General features: G+C 33.9%; 1 protein-coding gene across 2 annotated transcripts in view; it reads right to left on the reverse strand.

Moving 5' to 3' along the window:
• Nucleotides 1-2,364: 2,364 nt before the first annotated feature.
• The window catches only part of Lrriq1 (leucine-rich repeats and IQ motif containing 1), a 218,294-nt gene continuing 201,354 nt past the window's right edge, over nucleotides 2,365-19,304 (reverse strand). The window contains 1 exon segment of one of the 2 annotated variants that reach the window (NM_001447135.1): nucleotides 2,365-4,173. In NM_001447135.1, coding sequence (NP_001434064.1) covers nucleotides 4,031-4,173 — 143 coding nt within the window. In that variant the 3' untranslated portion in view covers nucleotides 2,365-4,030. 2 annotated transcript variants of the gene reach the window in all.

Below are 19,304 nucleotides of genomic sequence, written 5' to 3' on the forward strand. Positions count from 1 at the left end.
GCAAAATGATTCATTGATGTGAGGAATACGACACAGGTTATCCAGATTATAAAAGACATGTTCTTTTCACTTTCTTCCATACGCTTCATACCAAAATATGTACTTAGCAGGGAAAGGCTGCTGGGCTGAGTTCTTACTTTGTTCTATGTATCATATTGAGTTATTCTAAACATTGGTTTCATTTTGAAGTTCGTAAAAAAAAAAATCCATGGTTAGACCAAATCTCAGTGATGTAGAGAGATGAGAAACAGACGCAGACTTGCTATGCCTCCTTGTAATTTTCTGTTGCTACATGACATTTGGTAGAGAATTCTAGAATCCAGTAACTTTCAATAGAAACCTCAAATCCACATCAAAGTCTAAAATAATAAATTTGGCCTTTATGTATTTGATTTGGAATATGTTTAGTGACTTATTTATTAATAGTTATGCATCTATAAATGTGTAAATGTACAATTTCCTTTAATCTATACCTTTTTCTATGTTGTAATATTAAGGGATAACATAGTTGTAGTTTTCCACTGTAGACAAGTTCCTCTCTGCCAACCTGCTGATCCTGCACATATACAGAGCTTATATAAGGGGCTAGCACATGTTTGTTATACAATATGGGGTTTTAAAACAAATTTCTTGTGAGCAGTGAGGAGTATATAAAGGGCTGTAGCTTTCAGAGACTTTGCATGTGTGCCTCCTAATGGAATTTTATTTCCCAGGGATGGATCAGAGTTGTGCTGTTAGGATCCTAAAATAATCCCCACAGTCTTTCTTAACCGAAACTCACAATTCTCATTACTCGTAGGTGAGACTTTCCCCTTACTTACCTGGTAACATCTAGCAAATGCAGCAAGCTTTTGTAAACAATGTAGCAATGCTGACCTAGAGGACATCACCTCAGCAGTTGTAAACATAGGTCAGGGAGAACAAAAGGTATTTTTTATATTTTATTAATTAATTAGTTTTTTTCCCTCATTTTCCCAGAAAAACTGGCTGTGGCGATACAAATGCGTCACAACCCCATTAAGGTTGAGGATAGATGATTACTATGAGTCCAAAGACATGTTGGGCTACTTTTTGAGGACCAGACCAGCCAGGGCTACATACCAAGACCATGGCTAATAACATAACATATAAAGGTTCCCAAGAAGAATCAGTGTAGAGTGTTTTAGGTAGTGCTTAGTCTGGAGAGAAGGACATGATGGTATAGTAGACATGTTCAAGCAGCCCACTAATCCAGGCTGCTTCACAACAACTTCCTCACGAATTGCTGACAGGACATCGTGATTTTCTTCTATGGTTCTTTTTGACATCTACTAGAAAACTCTTGAAACCTATTGTCCTTTGACCTAAATTGTTGACGGGGACATGGGCTCTAAGAAAGTCAAACCAAAAGCTTCACTTCATGTTTTGGTTTAGGAAAGATCTTGGCTCCTACAAATAGCTGATCAGATGTGTGTTGGGGAGGGAGAGCAGAAGCTTCCCAAGAGGTATCACACAAAGCTTTTACAGAATGCATAGGCACAACTCATTTAGGAAGGCAGTGCAGTAATTGGGGTGCACAGCTCATAATGAAGTGGAATGTTTTGCAATAGGCCAAAGCTATTTGAAACGTATCTTAACAACAATTTGTTTACTATGCTCACAAAGGTGGTGTTGGTGGCCCAGACTCTGAGAAGAGACTCTTCTCATATAAGCCAGTGTATTTAACTTTCATATCAAAGCATTTTGGAATCTCTAAATAACTCATCTACCAGTTTCAACAGGCTTTTATTATATAATGATCTACTTGACCATTCTTGCTGAAACAAAACAAAACAAAACAAACAAACAAAACCCCTGGTAAGTCTTCTGCACTAGCAATGAGATATAGAAAGGAAGAGAAGAATCTAATTCAAAAGGTGTTAAAGGTAAGAAAACTTCCCCTAAAAACAAAAAGACACTCAACTGAACACTTGAATAGTACCAAGGACTATGTCCACTACTGTAAATATAGAATTGTCAGCTACCTGATATGACAGGCTGATATATTTATCTTCTTGAATTCTAAAGGCAAGTATTCTTTAAAATGCCTTAATGGCTAATAAGATGGCCAGTAGAGACACTTGTGCTCAGTGCTGACAAAATGAGTTCCATTCTGGATCCCACAAGGTGGCAGGAGAGAACTGACTCCTGAGAGTGCTCCCCTGGTGTCCACCACCCAGTCTCCCTCCCTCCCCCCCTCCCTCCTTCCCTCCCTCCCTTCTTCTCTCACTCCTCCCCCCATCTTTTTCTCCACACAGAGAAAGAAACAGAGACACACTAGATAGATAGATAGACAGACAGACAAACTTTTAGGAATGTCTCCTAAAGAAAACAGAAGGAAACAACTCTTTGTTCAACCACTTAATGTTTTATTAAATTTTAAAAATACCAGTTTCATGAACACAAATATACTACTAGAATAAAAAGTGGCAAATTTGGGATTATAAGTTTCTTTGGATGATCACTTTTAGGTTAAATGCAACAAACTACATTCAAAAGAACTTCTGATGTAAACACCATAATTCTTGGAAACAGTTTTATTGACATTTATTAATCATTGCCTACAGATTTAAAGTCATCAATACCAATGATCTTCACAATTACTACTATGAAAAAAATCACAAAAGTTACAGAAGAAAAAAACTACAAAGTTTATTTCACATATGAAAACAGTTTAATAATAAACATCTCATTTCTCATACTAGCCTTTCCACTTCATTGGGTAGGTTTATGAACCATAAAACCCTATCAGTGTCACTTTTAATGTGTTTTTTTTCCTTCAGAGTTGAAAATAAGCTGAGATAAAATATTTTCCATCATTACTTTATACTGATTTGTGGATGTTGTTAGCAAAGGGATGACCTAACTGTTCACAAAACAAATACATGTAGAGCTCAATTTCTACATTGAAACATATGAATCAATGTTTTCTTTATAGATTGACAGCTCAAGGCTCATTAACATTTCTATCTCAATCAGGTTAAAAGAGATTTACAGGTTTGAAATGTAACAGGAGTCCAGAAAGTATGGGGGGGATTAAATTTTAAAAAAGTAAACAAATGTATCTTGAAATCTGTTTAGTCATCTCTGGGTAAAGAATTTCACTGGAGAGCAGGAGAAACAAAAGAGAAACCTGAAGTTCACTGGATCCTATTACACAGAGAAACTAGGAAGAGTCACTGGAGTGCGTGGTTTAGTTTCCTAAAAGGCATTCCGGATGGAGAGCGATAGAGCCTCTAAGCCCAGAGCCCAACGGCATTTTGCATACTGTACTTGCAGAGATAACATGGGGAGAATTACCCTCACACTAGTAAGACTTTACTAAAACTTGTCTACAAGTAAAGAAAATATACTAATACTTGCAAATGATCATTTTCAGCTCTGAAAAAAAAATCAAATGGCATTTTAAAGGTGCTTTAACAAAATTAAAAGTGATTGAGTATGTGTGAGTTGGATTGTTTTAAAGAATCAGAATTCACATACATCTCTTATAGACAAGGATAAAACACACTTGAGTAAAACATTACAGATTTATTTTCAAATTACTGGGTTGATAAATGTTTAAATTTATATTTCACTTTAGCTTAAAAGGCGCACACACACACACATAATGAATTCTAAGATGCTAAGAAATTGGGGACATTCAAACTTATTAATGCAATAACTATTCACTAATATTTCTCTAAGCAACATCTATAGTTATATTCATTTATGTATTATATTAAAGGAGTTAAAAGAATAATTTGAATACATGCATCATTACATAAAAACCAAAGGAGAAAATGTTCATACAAATTGCCCTGCGGTATCTCCACAAGAACGCACGAGGATCTGTTAACTCTAGCAATAAACGAGAAAGTGGCTGCGCCTAGAAGACAACATTATGAAATATCATAATGAAACAGTAAGTGCAATGTTTCGGGAACCTTGTTTCTGTCTGGTAACAGGACCGGGTATCTGCAGAGTTAACTAAGTCATGTGCGTGGTGTTTGGAGTGCTGGAGCTGGGACTATTAAGTGGACGATTTCACCTTCCTTTTGCCACTTCCCCAGCCACCGCTGAGTTGAACAGGATTGTCGCGGAATGATATGCGCTCCTTAATAGAAGGTCTGGTGTGTGTTATCATTGGTGCAATTATTCCCTTGTTTGAGCCACCTAGACAGTGATATTAAATATGCTTTTACTTATCATAATCCAGTAAAATTATACTCTAGAGTAAGAAGTAGTCCTAAATCAACCACATGTTGTTCAAAACTTTATATGCTCTAAGCTTATTGAAAGAAATTAAAAAAAAAACTTTGTTATTGTCTCCAAAATGATATAATAAAAAATTTGGAATGAATTGCTTTTAGGTTAAATAAATGCAAATTCTACAAGATAGAAGAGATGTCATTGTTTCTTTCTTTTTATTTAGGTAGTTTTATTTTTCTAGCTGTTGGTTCAGTGCTCCAAGACTATGCAGAGATGAAACATTTTAATCAATCTATACATTTCTATGGTTAAAAGGTTACTATTGAATGATTTATATTTTATAAAACAAAAAATATACTAAAATTGCCCTAAGAAGTTGAACCATTGAATTATTTCTTAATAACAAATATTTTGTGATAGAATATACAGTGCATTAAACATAGAAATTGAGAGTATCCTTAGAATGCAATCTAACAAAACACACAGGCACAGACACACACAGACACACAGACACACAGACACACAGACACACAGACACACAGACACACACACACACACACACACACACACACACACACACACACACCCCACTGCTGCTGTGGAAATGGAGGAGGCTACACATGCATTACAGGTTGGAGTGGGAGTGTCTTTTCAGCTGTATTGTAATGACAGCAAAGTGGCAGTCCATTTTGTGCTCAGGTGCTATAAAGTGGTGTCAGCAGTGTGTGGGTGTGGGTGGGGTGGGGCAGGATTAAGACTTGTTTATCTGGATCCAGTTATAGATTACTTGTGGAGAAGTAACAGCAACTGTTAGAGGTTAAAACAAATGGTAGTGGCAGAAATGGGCAAGTGGACAAAGCATGTTTTGTTCTGCAAGATCCAAAAGGGACCATACCAAGAATACTATTAAAGACTCGAGCTCATCTGCTTCAAATCTCCTGGGGATTAAGCAACTGGGCTGTGTTTGTGGGGAAACCACTGTAAAAGCAGCAAAAAGACACATTCCAGGGCTTCCTCAATACTGGCTTGAGGCAAAGGTCCAAACCGCAGGACTCACCATTGTGATGCCATCATGGTGAAATAACTTAAGACAAAACCAGGCAAACTCCCCCAAGCCCTTTTCTGTTTAGGCTAATATATTCTAATAAAAATTTCAATATATTTTAAAACATTCTAAAAGAATTAGCACAAGGATAGTCCTTGGTGGGAAGTGCTTTGTGATTTTAAATTTGATATAAGATAATGTGAGTGTGAACTTGAAAACCATTTCATATTGAAAAAACAGTCTCATAAGTAGAATACCGCCTTTTAGTTTCTAGTGTTAATACCGTGACAAAAAAAAAAAAAAGAATTCCAAGAAGTTACTGAGTGTCTGCAAAAGAGCTTATTTTATTTACCGATAGTCTCCAAAAAGAGTATTTCTGGCAAGTGTGTGTTTGGGGACTAAAACCTATTGTTTCAACAAAGGGTGTTTGGGGCATAAAGAGGTTACAGTTCAGGAGCTGAGAGACTTCTCAGCTGGCACTCGATGGATGTGAATCGCAGCAGAGAAACTAGTAAGGGAGAGAAATGACCACTGAAGTCAGCTTCCACATGCGGACACATTTATCCTGTGTTAATCTATCCCTGTCGGTGAGATGGCAGAACAGGAGAGGAGTGCATTCAAGTAACAACAGGAGAGGAGGGGTGCAATTCAAGTACCAGGGATCATCTGGACTTGCACCAGAGATTTTCCGGATGATAAACCAGCAACCTAAAGGCTGCCAGTGGAGCCTTTAGCTGACGACACAGCCGCATTCTCAATGTTATTGATTGGAAATATTTATAATATTAATTATATCAAAATTAATATAATTTATTTTTTCTCCAAATACAAGATTGGAAAGTCTATTGTAGACCTTTCTTAAAGCAGCGAGGGGAATCAACATTACACTCCAGCAGCTAAAACTCTCAGAACAAACTACGCAGGTTTTTATTAGAAAAGTATATGTTCGTATGTACATATGAGTGAGAATATATATAGAATATATATAGCTAAGACTGGGTGTGGGACTGTAAGTCATCTGAAAATAATATATTAAAATGACATTACTAGAAAGTGAGCACTAATTTCACCAATATCTAGAGAAATGTACTGCTCAGATAGAGAGAGATAAATTAGGTTGTTGCATGCATTATTCAAAATCATAGGTAGAAATAAGTGAGCTTTAAAACTGAGGTCAACAACATAGCTTATTATTGGCCAATAGTATTCTTCATGAAGCTATCTTATCACAACATGCACCGTTCAAATACCTTGGCCTTAATAACAGTTTGCATCCAAAATGCCATGGAGCATCTAAAAAAATATGTCCACATTATTTAAATACTTATAATTTTATGTACTTCCAAACCAATTATTTTTAAATTAGATTAAAATGAATTAAAATAGCTTGTTATAAAAGAAAGGGCAACCATTAATTAGAACAGTGTTTTTGCATCCTGAATTCTCTTACTAAAAATGTACCAGGTGGCCTATTTGTTTTCCTAATACTACTCTCTGGCCATTGTTATTTTGGATTTACTGATGAGCCTTTATATCTTCTTGTACTTATTCTCACACTGCTCTTATATTTACAAAGGCTATTTATACGATTTTTTTTCTAGTGTAGTTCATTCGGGAAATAATGGCTACAATTTAAAAACATTATGGGATGAATTCGCAGCAATTGTGAAGTACGCTGTCAGTGAATTGACGACTCGGGAATTAGGCTTTAAAATAAGCCAACGCCGCAGTGAACACAGCATTTTCTAAGACAATGGTTTAGGTGTGATTGAGTGCTAGAGTTTATTGTCGTGCTATGTGTAAATAAACAATTTAAGCAGTAATTCATATGACTTATCTTCTCATTGCATTAGTGCATGTCTTTGTTATCATATAAACTCTTAAATCACTAGATACATTGAAAAAATGAAGCATTAAAAGCAGGACTGTGAAGGAATCATGCATTGGCGCTCGTAACAATGTCATTACTTCATCCTATGATTACTCCAAGAATGAAACACAGAAGTAAAAGGCAATTTAATGCGGTCAATGTATAATCGTTCTAAAATTACTTACCGACATGGAAGTAAAATAGCGAAAGGTTCTTGCTTCAAGAAATTGATAGTGGAGTTAGACACTCCACACTGAAGAGATCTCCAGGGACAGAAAAACATGGCCAAGGGGATTTTAGCAGTATTTTCCTGCAGTGTAATTGTTCTGAATTTTACTTTTTATAGCAATCTGCAGAAAATTTGCAGGTGATTGCAGAAGCCAGCCAGTTGTTCTCTCAAATTTGTGTGCGAAATGTTTCCTCAGGAGTGGGCACTACTCCCCAAGAAACCACCTCTTTGCCACATGATCTATGTTTTGCTCAAGATTTGTTCTGGTCTTAAGAAAAAATAAAACATTTTTTTTTTATTTTTTTAGATTTAATCCTTGGTTCCTTAGCCAATGTCAAGGTCTATATATACTGTGTTTTGATAAGTAATTTAATATGTAAGATGCTCTGAATGACTCTCCCGGTATGTATAAAAATAACTGTTAAACAGGTCAAAATAGAGATCTCATGATGTATAGTCATACGTCATTGGATTTTCATCAATATACCCAACACTATGTGTCTGGTTATAAAAACCTTTTGAAAGGCCTTCCCATATTGTAATACTTAACGGCAGATACAGCATACGCAAAGCATGGAGGGGAAAAAATCGACATTTTAATGAAGGTGGTGACCAGAACAAATTCTTAGCAGCAAAGCATTCACAGCAATTTAATGCTATGAGTTAGTTTACTGGTCAGGTTCATAGCAGAGTAGATAGGACAGACTTCAAGTGACAACATTCTTAAAGATGACTGCTGTGTTCAATGTTGTGTCTGAATGACATTCAGGTGCATACATTTAAAATTCAACACCAAGAATCCAAGTGAGGAGGAACGGGTTACATATGCCCAGTGCAGATCTCCTCAATGTCAACCTGCTTGCTCTTGAGATATTAAATTTTATTTCTATAGATTGAAAATTATGAAAAGAATCTCTCTGATTCCCCAAATTACAACTGAGCAGTGAAAATTATACTTCTTTTTTAAATGTTTGGATGTTGAAAGAGTGTAAAAAGAGTACAGCCTTGGTTGGCCTGGGATGCTCACTATGTAGACATGAAAAGCCCGGATGTTATAGAGACATGTCTGCCTCTGTGTCCTGAGGGCTGGCCTTAAAAGCGTGTACCATCAAATCTGGCCTAATTTTAATTCTTTATTATTTAAGAGACAAATAATAAAAACAGTAGGTTGAATACTCTTAATAGCCACAAAGACATCTGACAGAGTTTGTTATCAGTGTATAAATGCCTATGCTTGCCTTTTCTTTTTCTTTTTGGGGAGGGGGTTGAAAATTTAAAATGTCAACATGTATGACACAAATATTTAGCATTGAAAAGTGCGTTTATTTTGAAGTAAAAACACACAAAATTAAAGTGTATCACATAGAGAAATTTATCATATAGAATATCTTGCATTTTTACACCTCCTATAATAACTACCATGTATACTTAGTGTCTGTTTTCTGGACACACACACACACACAAACACGCACACACACGCACGCACACACACACACACACACACACACACACACACACACACACGCGCACACACACGGCAAACAAGCAGCACTGAAGACCTGTTCTGCTCTGATATGTTCTCTCCTTATTATTGTTCTTATTGATCTTTTTCCTCCAGGAGGATTTTAACTTTGGTGTTTTGATTTGGGTAATAAAACCTGAACACTGTGTGGTTTGGTTCAGATGTAGACTGCTACCCTCCTATACAGCTCCAAGTTACCCAGAACCCTACTTTCTATCAGTAAATTGGTTTTCATTCTCCTAATTGTTGTACTTTTCTCATTTCTCGACTTCATATTAGATAGTTATTGGACTTTTAAACACATTACCATGCAATCAAAAGTGCATCTCATTATGCACAGAAGTGAATTAAATAACCAATATTTCTAACACTCACTTTCTCCTACGTTCTTCCATGGAATTTTAAAACTCAAACCACATAGGTACATGTGTCATGCTGATTTGGTTGAAGTCTATTTGTAAAACTCTCCAATCCCCTTTTTTTAAAACTTTCTTTTCAGAACTATATTCTGTTTCTACATATTGACACCCATGAGTTCACAAGTATCTGTACCTGAGGAACCTTGCCATAGATAAGGTAAATGACTGAATGTATATTTTTGTGTCAGCTTGACATATGTATTCATCTGATGCCCTCTAGCTCAGATGTAACACTGCATTTAAATTTTTCATTATCTTTTGTTTTCTTTGCTTCACATTACATTTTGCCAAAGTATGTAGCAAAATCATGCATTTTGAGTAATCTCTAAAATGCCTGTTATACCCTTTAAAATGTCAACCTTTAAAGCTCGATTGCATTTTCAAGCTCGCTTGCTACCTTCACAAGCTTCAACTGAAAACACCGCTTTAGTTCACCCACCACTCATCATGTGTGTGCCTATGACTCTTCTCTAGACTCTGTCCTTTTCCTGTCATTCAAGGAGAATTTCGTCACTTTACTCCTGTGAACCAAATACTATCAGGAACTTTCAGACTGTAGTGGTTTCCCATGTGACACTATTCTCTGAATTTCATCTCTATTGTCCTCATATGGAACTTGTATGAGACAAATGCTTATTTCCAAATCCCCAGATAGTGAAGACTTGTGGATAGGTTTCCCAAAAGTTTTTCATGGAAACTTTCATTATCCCCATTCATGCTTATTAGTTCTTAGCCGAGAGACATTTGGCAGCAATAAACATGACTAGCCTGAGGATTTATTATATTACTGCTCTTCAGTTTCATTCATTTGACAAATGCATTTCACATTTGACCATGCCCATTTATTTTTGTACCACATTAACTGGTGTAAGAAATTGGTTTGAAAGCAACAACAATAATATAAAGGAAAAAGTAGGGTAAAATGATTTATTTCAGAAAGGAAATTGTCATGAAGTAAAACAATAAGAATTAAAATGTTATAGCTAGAAACATTATGCTGTAATCTATTATCAGTAGAGCATGAATGGATATTGTCCTCAAAAATGTTACTTTTTTTTAATTTGCAATGAATAAATGTAGCTGACACGCTCGGCTATTTTTCCACATAAGGGCAGATGAAGTTTGTCTTTCTTTGGACTATGCCACTCTATATTTAAACTAGCTACTGTTTTAGATCTGCAGATGCTATCCTGGGGTTACTAATAACTGTTATATTTAACTGACCTTGAAGGCATTGCTCACTGTTTCCAAAAGCTATCTCAGAGCTTGGATGGTACCAATTGTGTCCAAGATTGGAAGGCAATAGTAATTTCTTTTGTGTATCTTTTTTTATTAAGAGAACTTTAAATATGATTTCTATTAGAGGAGTGCACTAACTGTATCAGCACAAGCTTGGTGTCATAACAATTTAATTATCTAGTTTAAGTTACAATATTCTAAGTTATTTCAATGTTTGTTTGTTAATTGTCAAATACTTCAGAGATAAAATATGAAGATTTAACTAGTCTATATATTTTAGAGTCCTTGCCCAGTACCTTTATACAAAAGAAAAAAAATCAAAAATCAAAAACCAAAAGACACCCTCATAGAAGAAGGGGGAGGGGGCATGGGTTTATGGATGGGAAAACCAGGAAGGGGGATAACATTTGAAATGTAAATAAAAAGTTAAATAAAATATATGTAAAAAAAAGAAAAAATCCACAACAACAAAAAAATCCAGACACACCCACTCCCCTCGCCAATAAGAGCCTTGGAATAGTAGTAAAAGTGTGTGCTTGTGAGCTTAGTGAGCTGAGTTCAATCCTTTTCTGGTTGAAGGAGAGAGTCCATTCTCACAGGAGATTTTCTGACTTCTACAAAAGCAGAGTGTACTGGGTACAAATGCACATGCCTGTTCATATCCATGAATGGACACACGCATACGCTCACACACACAAATGTAATAAGAAGGAGCCTTACAGTTTAAAATTTTACATTGCCAGAGACCAAAGTATAATAGTAGTGGTTCTTTGTGATGTTGGTAGAGCACTTTCCTGAAATTTATATTACTATAAAATAAAAATGAGAAGAAAAATCTCAGATTTTACTCTACAGAGAAAAAGGTTAACTGAAAAAAGTTTAACATTTTTAAATTTATGACTTACACTTATTTCTTCATTTGCGTGTGGAGAGTGGGAGCACGCACACGCGAGAGCCCTCATCGGGAAGTCCGAGGACACCTTGTAGGAGGTGGCTCTCACCTTCTACCTGGTAGTTCTGAGGCTCCAACTCAGGTGCTTGGCCTCGGAGGCAGATGTCTTCAGCTACTGAACCATCTCACTGGCAGTGGTCACAAATATTTGTAATATCTAAGCTTATGTTTAAATCCGGGGCAAATATAATTTCTAGGCGGAATTATAATTCTAGTGGTTTTCACAGACAGTATGAAAATCAGTTGAACATGTTCTATAATGGAGTTGTATATATGTATATATGTATATGTACATATATATGTACAACATACACACACATATACATTTATACATCACTGGGCTTTTAAAATTAAAATCCCATTTTATTCAACCTGCTTAAAGACTACTTTATGTTTTTCCATATGCTTCACCATCCATTAAACCCTTTATCACAATGAATTCCCTCATTCTGGTACTGAAAACACCATACTGAAGGAAGAAAAAGAGGGTAGGAATCTAAGTCTCAAGCCACTATTCCTTGAGGCTCCCACTATGACGTCTTTGTAAAATATAGACTATCACTTTCAGTTGCAAATGGGAAGACACAGGCAATGAGGTAAGTTATTGCTCGAGGTACGATGATAGTAATTTAAATTTAGTTTTGTATAACTGGAGTCTTTTTTCTTTCTTCTTTCTGCCTTCCTTCCTTCCTTCCTTCCTTCCTTCCTTCCTTCCTTCCTTCCTTCCTTCCTTTCTTCCTTTTTCTCTACTTTTTTAGTAACACAGTTTCTCAGTGTAGCTCTGGTTGTTCTAGAACTTGTTCTGTAGAAGAACATGTTGTTTTCCAACTCAAAATTCTGCCTTCCTTTCCCTCCTCAGTACTGGAAATAAAGGTGTATGTCACTAGGGCCCACCTGACTAGAATTTATCTTAAAGAAGAAATTTTGATTTATATTTAGTTACAAAGCATGGATTTAATACAATAAGAATATAGACAAAATCATTGGAAAAGAAAAAATGTAAGATAGATATTTGCTTGTATAAGCATTGGCTAGGGCTTATAGCTTATCTAGGAATCAGGCATATAAAAGTAAAAATGAAGAAAAGTTATCAGTGTGTGAATGCAGTAAAATCTTGGCCTATCTATCTATCTATCTATCTATCTATCTATCTATCTATCTATCTCTCAAATATCTCTATTGTTTAATGATCTTATACCTTCGACATAATAATTTAAGCTTCATAAACAGTTAATTAAAAGATAGTTTTAGATTTCTATATCCTTTATATTTTTGAACCAATTTCCTGTCTACTATTCAAAGCTTTGGAAAATTTCTGTTACCAAATTGTTTAATGTGTTCAATGAATACTAGCATAGATTTTCAGTTACGGTCATAAAAGCATAAACATATACTTTCATAACATTAAGAATCGTGTGTCCTAAGAACCTTGTAAAAATAGACAAAAATAAGAGATTTCTTCATATCATATTCCTTAAGATAGATGATTGTAGAAATTATTCTAGAATTATACAACTGTAAGAGTTTTCTTTTTAATTACTCACTTAATTCTTTCATGTTTACTCTTTAAAAATCTAGGTATAAGTAAAATTCTAGTCATTTAGTGAATAGGAAGGAAATTTAATTTATTATTTTAAATATATAGTTTCAGTTTATATGAACGTATGCAAGCTAGACATAATTAAATATAACTAGAATATGTTCGAGCATAAAACTAACAGATAATTAACATAAGTCTAAGAAGTTTCTAATATTTAGTGAAAAATAATGTGTATGAATTCAACATTTGGAATGTGAGAGACCTATAAAAAGTAGTCAAGAGCTGGTTGTAGTTATTGAAGCTTTGGTTTTTAAAAGGGATATATGTTAGGAATAGGCAAAATGCTTGTAAAGTCTGATGACAAAATGGGCAGGTAAACGCATCAAAGAAACGGTAGTATTTGAAAACTTTAAAAATCAATGTATAGTTATAGTCATGTAGCAAGAATTAGGAGGTAATGCTCCCTACATTTTTGAGAGTTATCATCTATTTTATCCTATGTATGTATGTATGTATGTATGTATGTATCAATGTATGTATGTATGCATGTAAGTATTTATATGTGTATGTATGGCGAACTGTCATCATTTATCTATTATTATCATAATGTATCAGTTGATATTATAGTTTCATTTAATTAATAAATGTGGTAATATTAAATAAACATGATTGTGCTTTTCTCATCTTTAATAGCAAGATGTTCTGATGGGGGGGTCTATTATTTTGGCTGGTGAGATACAATCAAGTATGACCTGATATATATTTTTTGTATTCAAAATGGTTTCTCTGTTGACCTCAAACAGGTGCTATCCCATAATGACAGCCATATTAAGGTGTCAAGGTCCCTCTAAGGAGGCTCTCATATCAGTAGTCTATGAAGAATACTCCTTGTGGTAGTAACTAGATCTACTCAGATGATAACTCATAAAAATAACATATTACGGAGTTTTGCTCAAGGGTAACAAGTGTTATGTTTGATGGAGTTTCTCTGAAACATACACAACCTCATTTAATCAAGCATCCTCACAGTTGAAAGAGCTGACAGGAAGCTACATGCATTGGTTCTTAAATTGCAAAAATTACTACTTTGAGATATTAGCACATTTGTAGTGGAAGGAGTTTTTTTTTATCAATGCTTCCAGAGAGAAAAAAAAGGTATTTCATAAAAAAAACTGATGTTTTTTAAAGTAGCATAAATGTCTAGATGGCCCAGTGCTAGTTGGATTTTCATATATTTGAAAGCAAAATGGATGTCTCTCCTCTATTGCAAAATCATAATATTTGCTGTGGACATAATATTGAGACATAATATTGAGATATAGAGAGAGACTAATGTTTTAAAAAATATTAGAATTTAGAAATTTAATTTAATGGAGAATTATATTTATGTTATATACTAGTCACTGATTTATACTTGATTATCAATAAACATTTATTTAGTGACATTTTTTCTCAATTTCATGCCTAAAATACTGTGAATAAAATACCGCTTAATATAGTCCAAGCTGTGAATTGAAGACTGGATCCAATTTACTTTGTATACAAATGTTCTTTGTATTTACTCTCAATATCTATACATTTACATGCTATTCTAGTCAGAAAGCAATAATTAGCACCTGAACTTATGAATTTATATTCATTATCAAGTTATTACCAGTTACCAATAAATGCAGCTGTACAATATGATTTGCAATAAAGGGATTTCTTTAAAATCTCTCTTTTATAATACAATTCATGCTCATGTTCTCATGAAAATATTTTTAAAAAAGTGTTGCAACAAGATGAACATTTTGAATATTTTACTGGAGTGTGAGTACAGTCTGCCCTCTGATAAGCTTTCCCTGATGTTTAAGACCAAATCATGAGCCCAAATTCTCAGCAAATATTTATATAGATCAATAACTCTGTGATGGGTAGACAGGGTGATCTTGCTCTGTATTCTTCTTTGTGTGATATACTGAATCAACAAAGCATAAGCCACATTCCCTTTTGAATGAACAAATGATGACTTGACTTCATATAAATAGGAACTCCAGAGGTTTGTGCCTCATGACTGACTTATTTGAAAAATTTACCAGAAATGAAGTCCTTCACATATTGACAGATTTTCATCATAAATGTTTATAAATGTGAGGTCTTGGGGCAGGACAGATATTTTTAGACACAAGAGAATCGACTGTTGAATTTCTACCAAAGCTTTTTGCTTCCTGCATTGGTATACCTTGCCTCCAGTGAAGGATGCTATCCTTTTTTTGCTGTTATGTATTCAGGGAATTCTCATTTGCCCATGCATTCACTCATTCATACATACATTCACACAGTCAATATACATTAAGGACCTACTATATATCAGGAGCTTTCTGTGAAACTGAGAATATTTCATTTAATTCCCTTATGTAGAACATGAAATTCTAGGAATAGAGACCAAGATCCATAAACTTATAAAATTAGCATGACATGAGTATGGTCAGTAGAATCTGTTTCGTGATTCTGGGAGAAAATTTCCCCAACTATAGAGGCCAAGTTCTTAAAAAGCTCACATTCATGTTGGTTGAATTCCATCATAAATACAGTTCTGGTACATGAAAATCTTTTATTATCACTCTAAATCACACATAGAGTTTGAAGAGTTGTATATAGTTTATTTAGTTTAGAAACAGAAAATATTCACTGAAAGATAAAGTAATAAAAATTTATGAGTATAGCAGTAAATCTCTATTCTCAGTGTGTCTTCTGTGTATACATTGTATAAAAGACAACATTTGTTTATAGGACAACCTTTTTGTTATAGGCTTGTAGGAGTGTTTCATACATTGTAGATATCTAAACTGCTGTGGTTATGTGTTTTATATAACATTTCAAATATATGTGTCATAATACTTAAGAATTAAATTCATTCAGCATATGATCATAAGTATAGTTTAGCCCAAATTACTCATATGTATATATTTGTATAAAGAGACATGCATCAATATGCAACATGCCAATGATTCTTGATTTGAAAACATTAAATTATATTATTAAATGTGCTCATTCCACTTGAAATAAAAGCAGTTATTTTTAGAATTTACTTATAATTTAGATTCTATTACTAACTCTCAGTCTACATTAGTTATTGGACATGAAGGTCAAAAACTGCCATTCATGCTTTTGATCACAAAATTTATCATTTTAGGATAAGAACTGAAAAAATAATATCAATATATCTGAGTCAGTAAGTAGTCAGAATACATTTTCTACTAGTATTAAGTTTTCAAAACACTAAGCAAATTTCTGTAGTCTTCTTTAGGTATTCATTATTAGGAAGAAGGCCAGGTTTTACACCTTAAGACATATTGAAAACTAAGTTTCCTTTCAAATCTCATTTTACATTGCTTCAGTATTTGAACAAATTTGCGATAAACACTCTGTTAATGTTTATTCTTTTATTTCTTCAGAATGTGGAATCTCTGACCCAGAAAGATTTACATTTACAGTAAAACTGTTACTGTGATATATATTAGATAATATATATTAAATGAGAAAAACAGAATAAGCCAAGACAATTAGTAAAATAAAAACACTTCGCCTAACTCTTCCTTAAATAAGATACTTTCTTGACATTCAAGTGATGGATAGCAAGTCAACCTCCATTATTTCTTTGCAAACCTTAAGATGGTTTGGAAATCTAGACAGTGATGGTAATCTGGGCTTCTTTTAAGGAAAAGTTAAAATGAAAGGGCACAAAAAATTAGGAATTTTCTAGGCCAAAACATAATTGCTTCTGAGGGCTGGCAAAGTAAAAGAACATACAAAATGCAGACAATTCTGCTGAGCCTTTGTTTAGAACAATGCAATAAGACACAAAAGCTACAACAGACGGAGAAAACAGTGGGTCCAATTGTTTCAGCCTTTTCAATATGTTAAACAATGTCACCTGTTTTACATAGTTTTGCTCATTTCTTCATAATAGCCTGTGAGAGAAACATTGTAACCTCTGCTTTTCAGAGGAAACTGCTTAGAATTTAACTTACCCACACTCCTCCGACTTGTGTCTGATAGTAGATGTAGGATATTAGGACCAGAGTTCATCTGATCACAAAGAATACACATTGCACTATTACTGCAACCGGGAAGGGAAATGTCTGTAGGAGTCCAAAGGCTCAAAGAGGGTTTCACAGCTGTGACCCATAAACCACTTTCTAGATGTGGCCTTCAAAGTAACAAAGAAATGCTTTAGTTTTTAACAAGGTGACAAGCTTTGAGAGAGAAAGAGAGAGGGAAAGCTCAAGGAGAAAGAGCTTTCAAAGCTGTAAGTGGTTGGCCCAGGGCCATGAAAGTGCAGTTTGTAAAATCTTTGAAGGTTAAAGGATCTCTATAGACTAAAAGGCTAAACCAACTATTTTTGGTCATATGACTAAGAGTAAAGTTCATATTCATATAAATATAACAAATTAGCCTATTTATCTGTACCCTTGAGATCTCTGTATAATAAGTCAGCTTTCATTCCTTGGCGATGACTATAAAAACAGTTATTATCGCTTATTTGACCCGATGTTATTCCGAACGCTTTCTATTTGATTCTAACAGCAACCCTTTAGGGATGACTAGGTAATGTTTGATGTGAGAACTCACAGTCTTTACAATTGTATTCTGCTGCTGGCAGAGTAGATGAATAATTACAATGACTAAGTTCTTATCCAGTTATTTTGTCATTTAATATAATCTTTTTCTAAAGTGGCTTATTAGAGAATTTCACTTACTTAGTATATTAAAAGATTGTTAGTGTTTGCAATACAGCCATCTATCGTCAACTAGTAAGAACTTCAGGCAGTTGAAATAGTATTATTTTAGTGTATTAAAGATTGTATTAGGTGGAGATAGGAATCTGTAGGCTATGGGGTAGGATAAAAGAACATAAAAGTTATTCTAATATGTTCACAACACATTTATATGACATTGTTAGAAATGTAAAAATAATACAATGTTAAGCACAAATAATAAGCTAAATAAAAGAATGGAACTCACAAATTTTATTTAATGTTCATGTATGTTCTATAACCCTAGGATCAATGTCATATGAAGCATAGAGCTCTGTGTATAGTTGTTGGTTTATTGAGCCATGTAAGTTTGTGATGGCATATAATGAACAATAATTTCATGTTAGTGTTGTTTCTTTTTTTTTCTTTTATTGTATTTTGTCAGTGCTGGGGATCAAAATTAGGCTCTGTGCTTGCTAAACAAACTCTCTGCCAATAAACTACATTCAAGTCCTGATGAAAGGATTTTATCCTCTGTGTGGGGAGAAAACAAGTTTGTTTTTCTTTAGCATTTTAGGTTGTCTATTTTTATTCACAGTGATTAAAACTGATATTCATTGTATAAGATGGACAGTATTATTCATGGATGTGTGTCACAGTTGAAATCAATGTGATCGGGATATTCTAACAAGAACACAGTAATTTATCTTTGATAAGTAATTTTGTTTACGTCAATAATAAGAAAATATTTTTAAACTATGCAGAGAAACTAACCAGGTACTATAGTCACATAATAGAAATGCAAGTATTGTAAGATCCTTAAAAAAATCAGGAAAATATGAACATTAGATATATTGAAATAATTTTATAAAGGTGAATCACCCAGTTAATTTACACGCATAAAGGGATTTAAATTCTTATAACCCACCAAAGTTCAAGAATTTGGATGAAAAATGAGAGCCTAAGAATGATTTTCAGGTTTTATCTGGAAAGCTCCAACTATGGAATTTTCACATTTAATAGAATATTGATTTATATACATATCGGATCAAGGAGTATTCAAGCTTTCAAAATGAATAATTACAATGTTGTATGACCCTATGTGTAGATTTGAATCTCATTGTGTTTTGGAAAATTAACCCATATGATATGAAATAAAAGTTTTTATATTAGTCTATCATATTATAGTATATTACAAATTGTCTAGGATGTAAATTAAATGAAGACAGCAAAACTTAGGGATTATTTCCATAAAATACCAATATTTTTCAAAATTTTTAATAATTTTCAAATAAATATTTACTGTTCTCAATGTTTCTAGCTATTATACGTTTTCGTTGATATAATTTATACATTAGTACATCAAGCTGTTTTGTTCCTAAATTAAATGTAACAGATAATAGATATATGATATAGGCATGAGTCTAAGTTCACCAGTTAACATCATGGCATTTTCCAAATTAAACTACTTTTTAAAAACATTTTCATTTGACACTTTACCATACAAAATTCTGCTATATTTGAATTAAAAAAAATAACT

Source organism: Rattus norvegicus, chromosome 7 (genome assembly GCF_021556685.1).
Source record: "Rattus norvegicus strain SHRSP/BbbUtx chromosome 7, alternate assembly SHRSP_T2T, whole genome shotgun sequence".
Taxonomy (NCBI): Eukaryota; Metazoa; Chordata; class Mammalia; order Rodentia; family Muridae; genus Rattus; species Rattus norvegicus.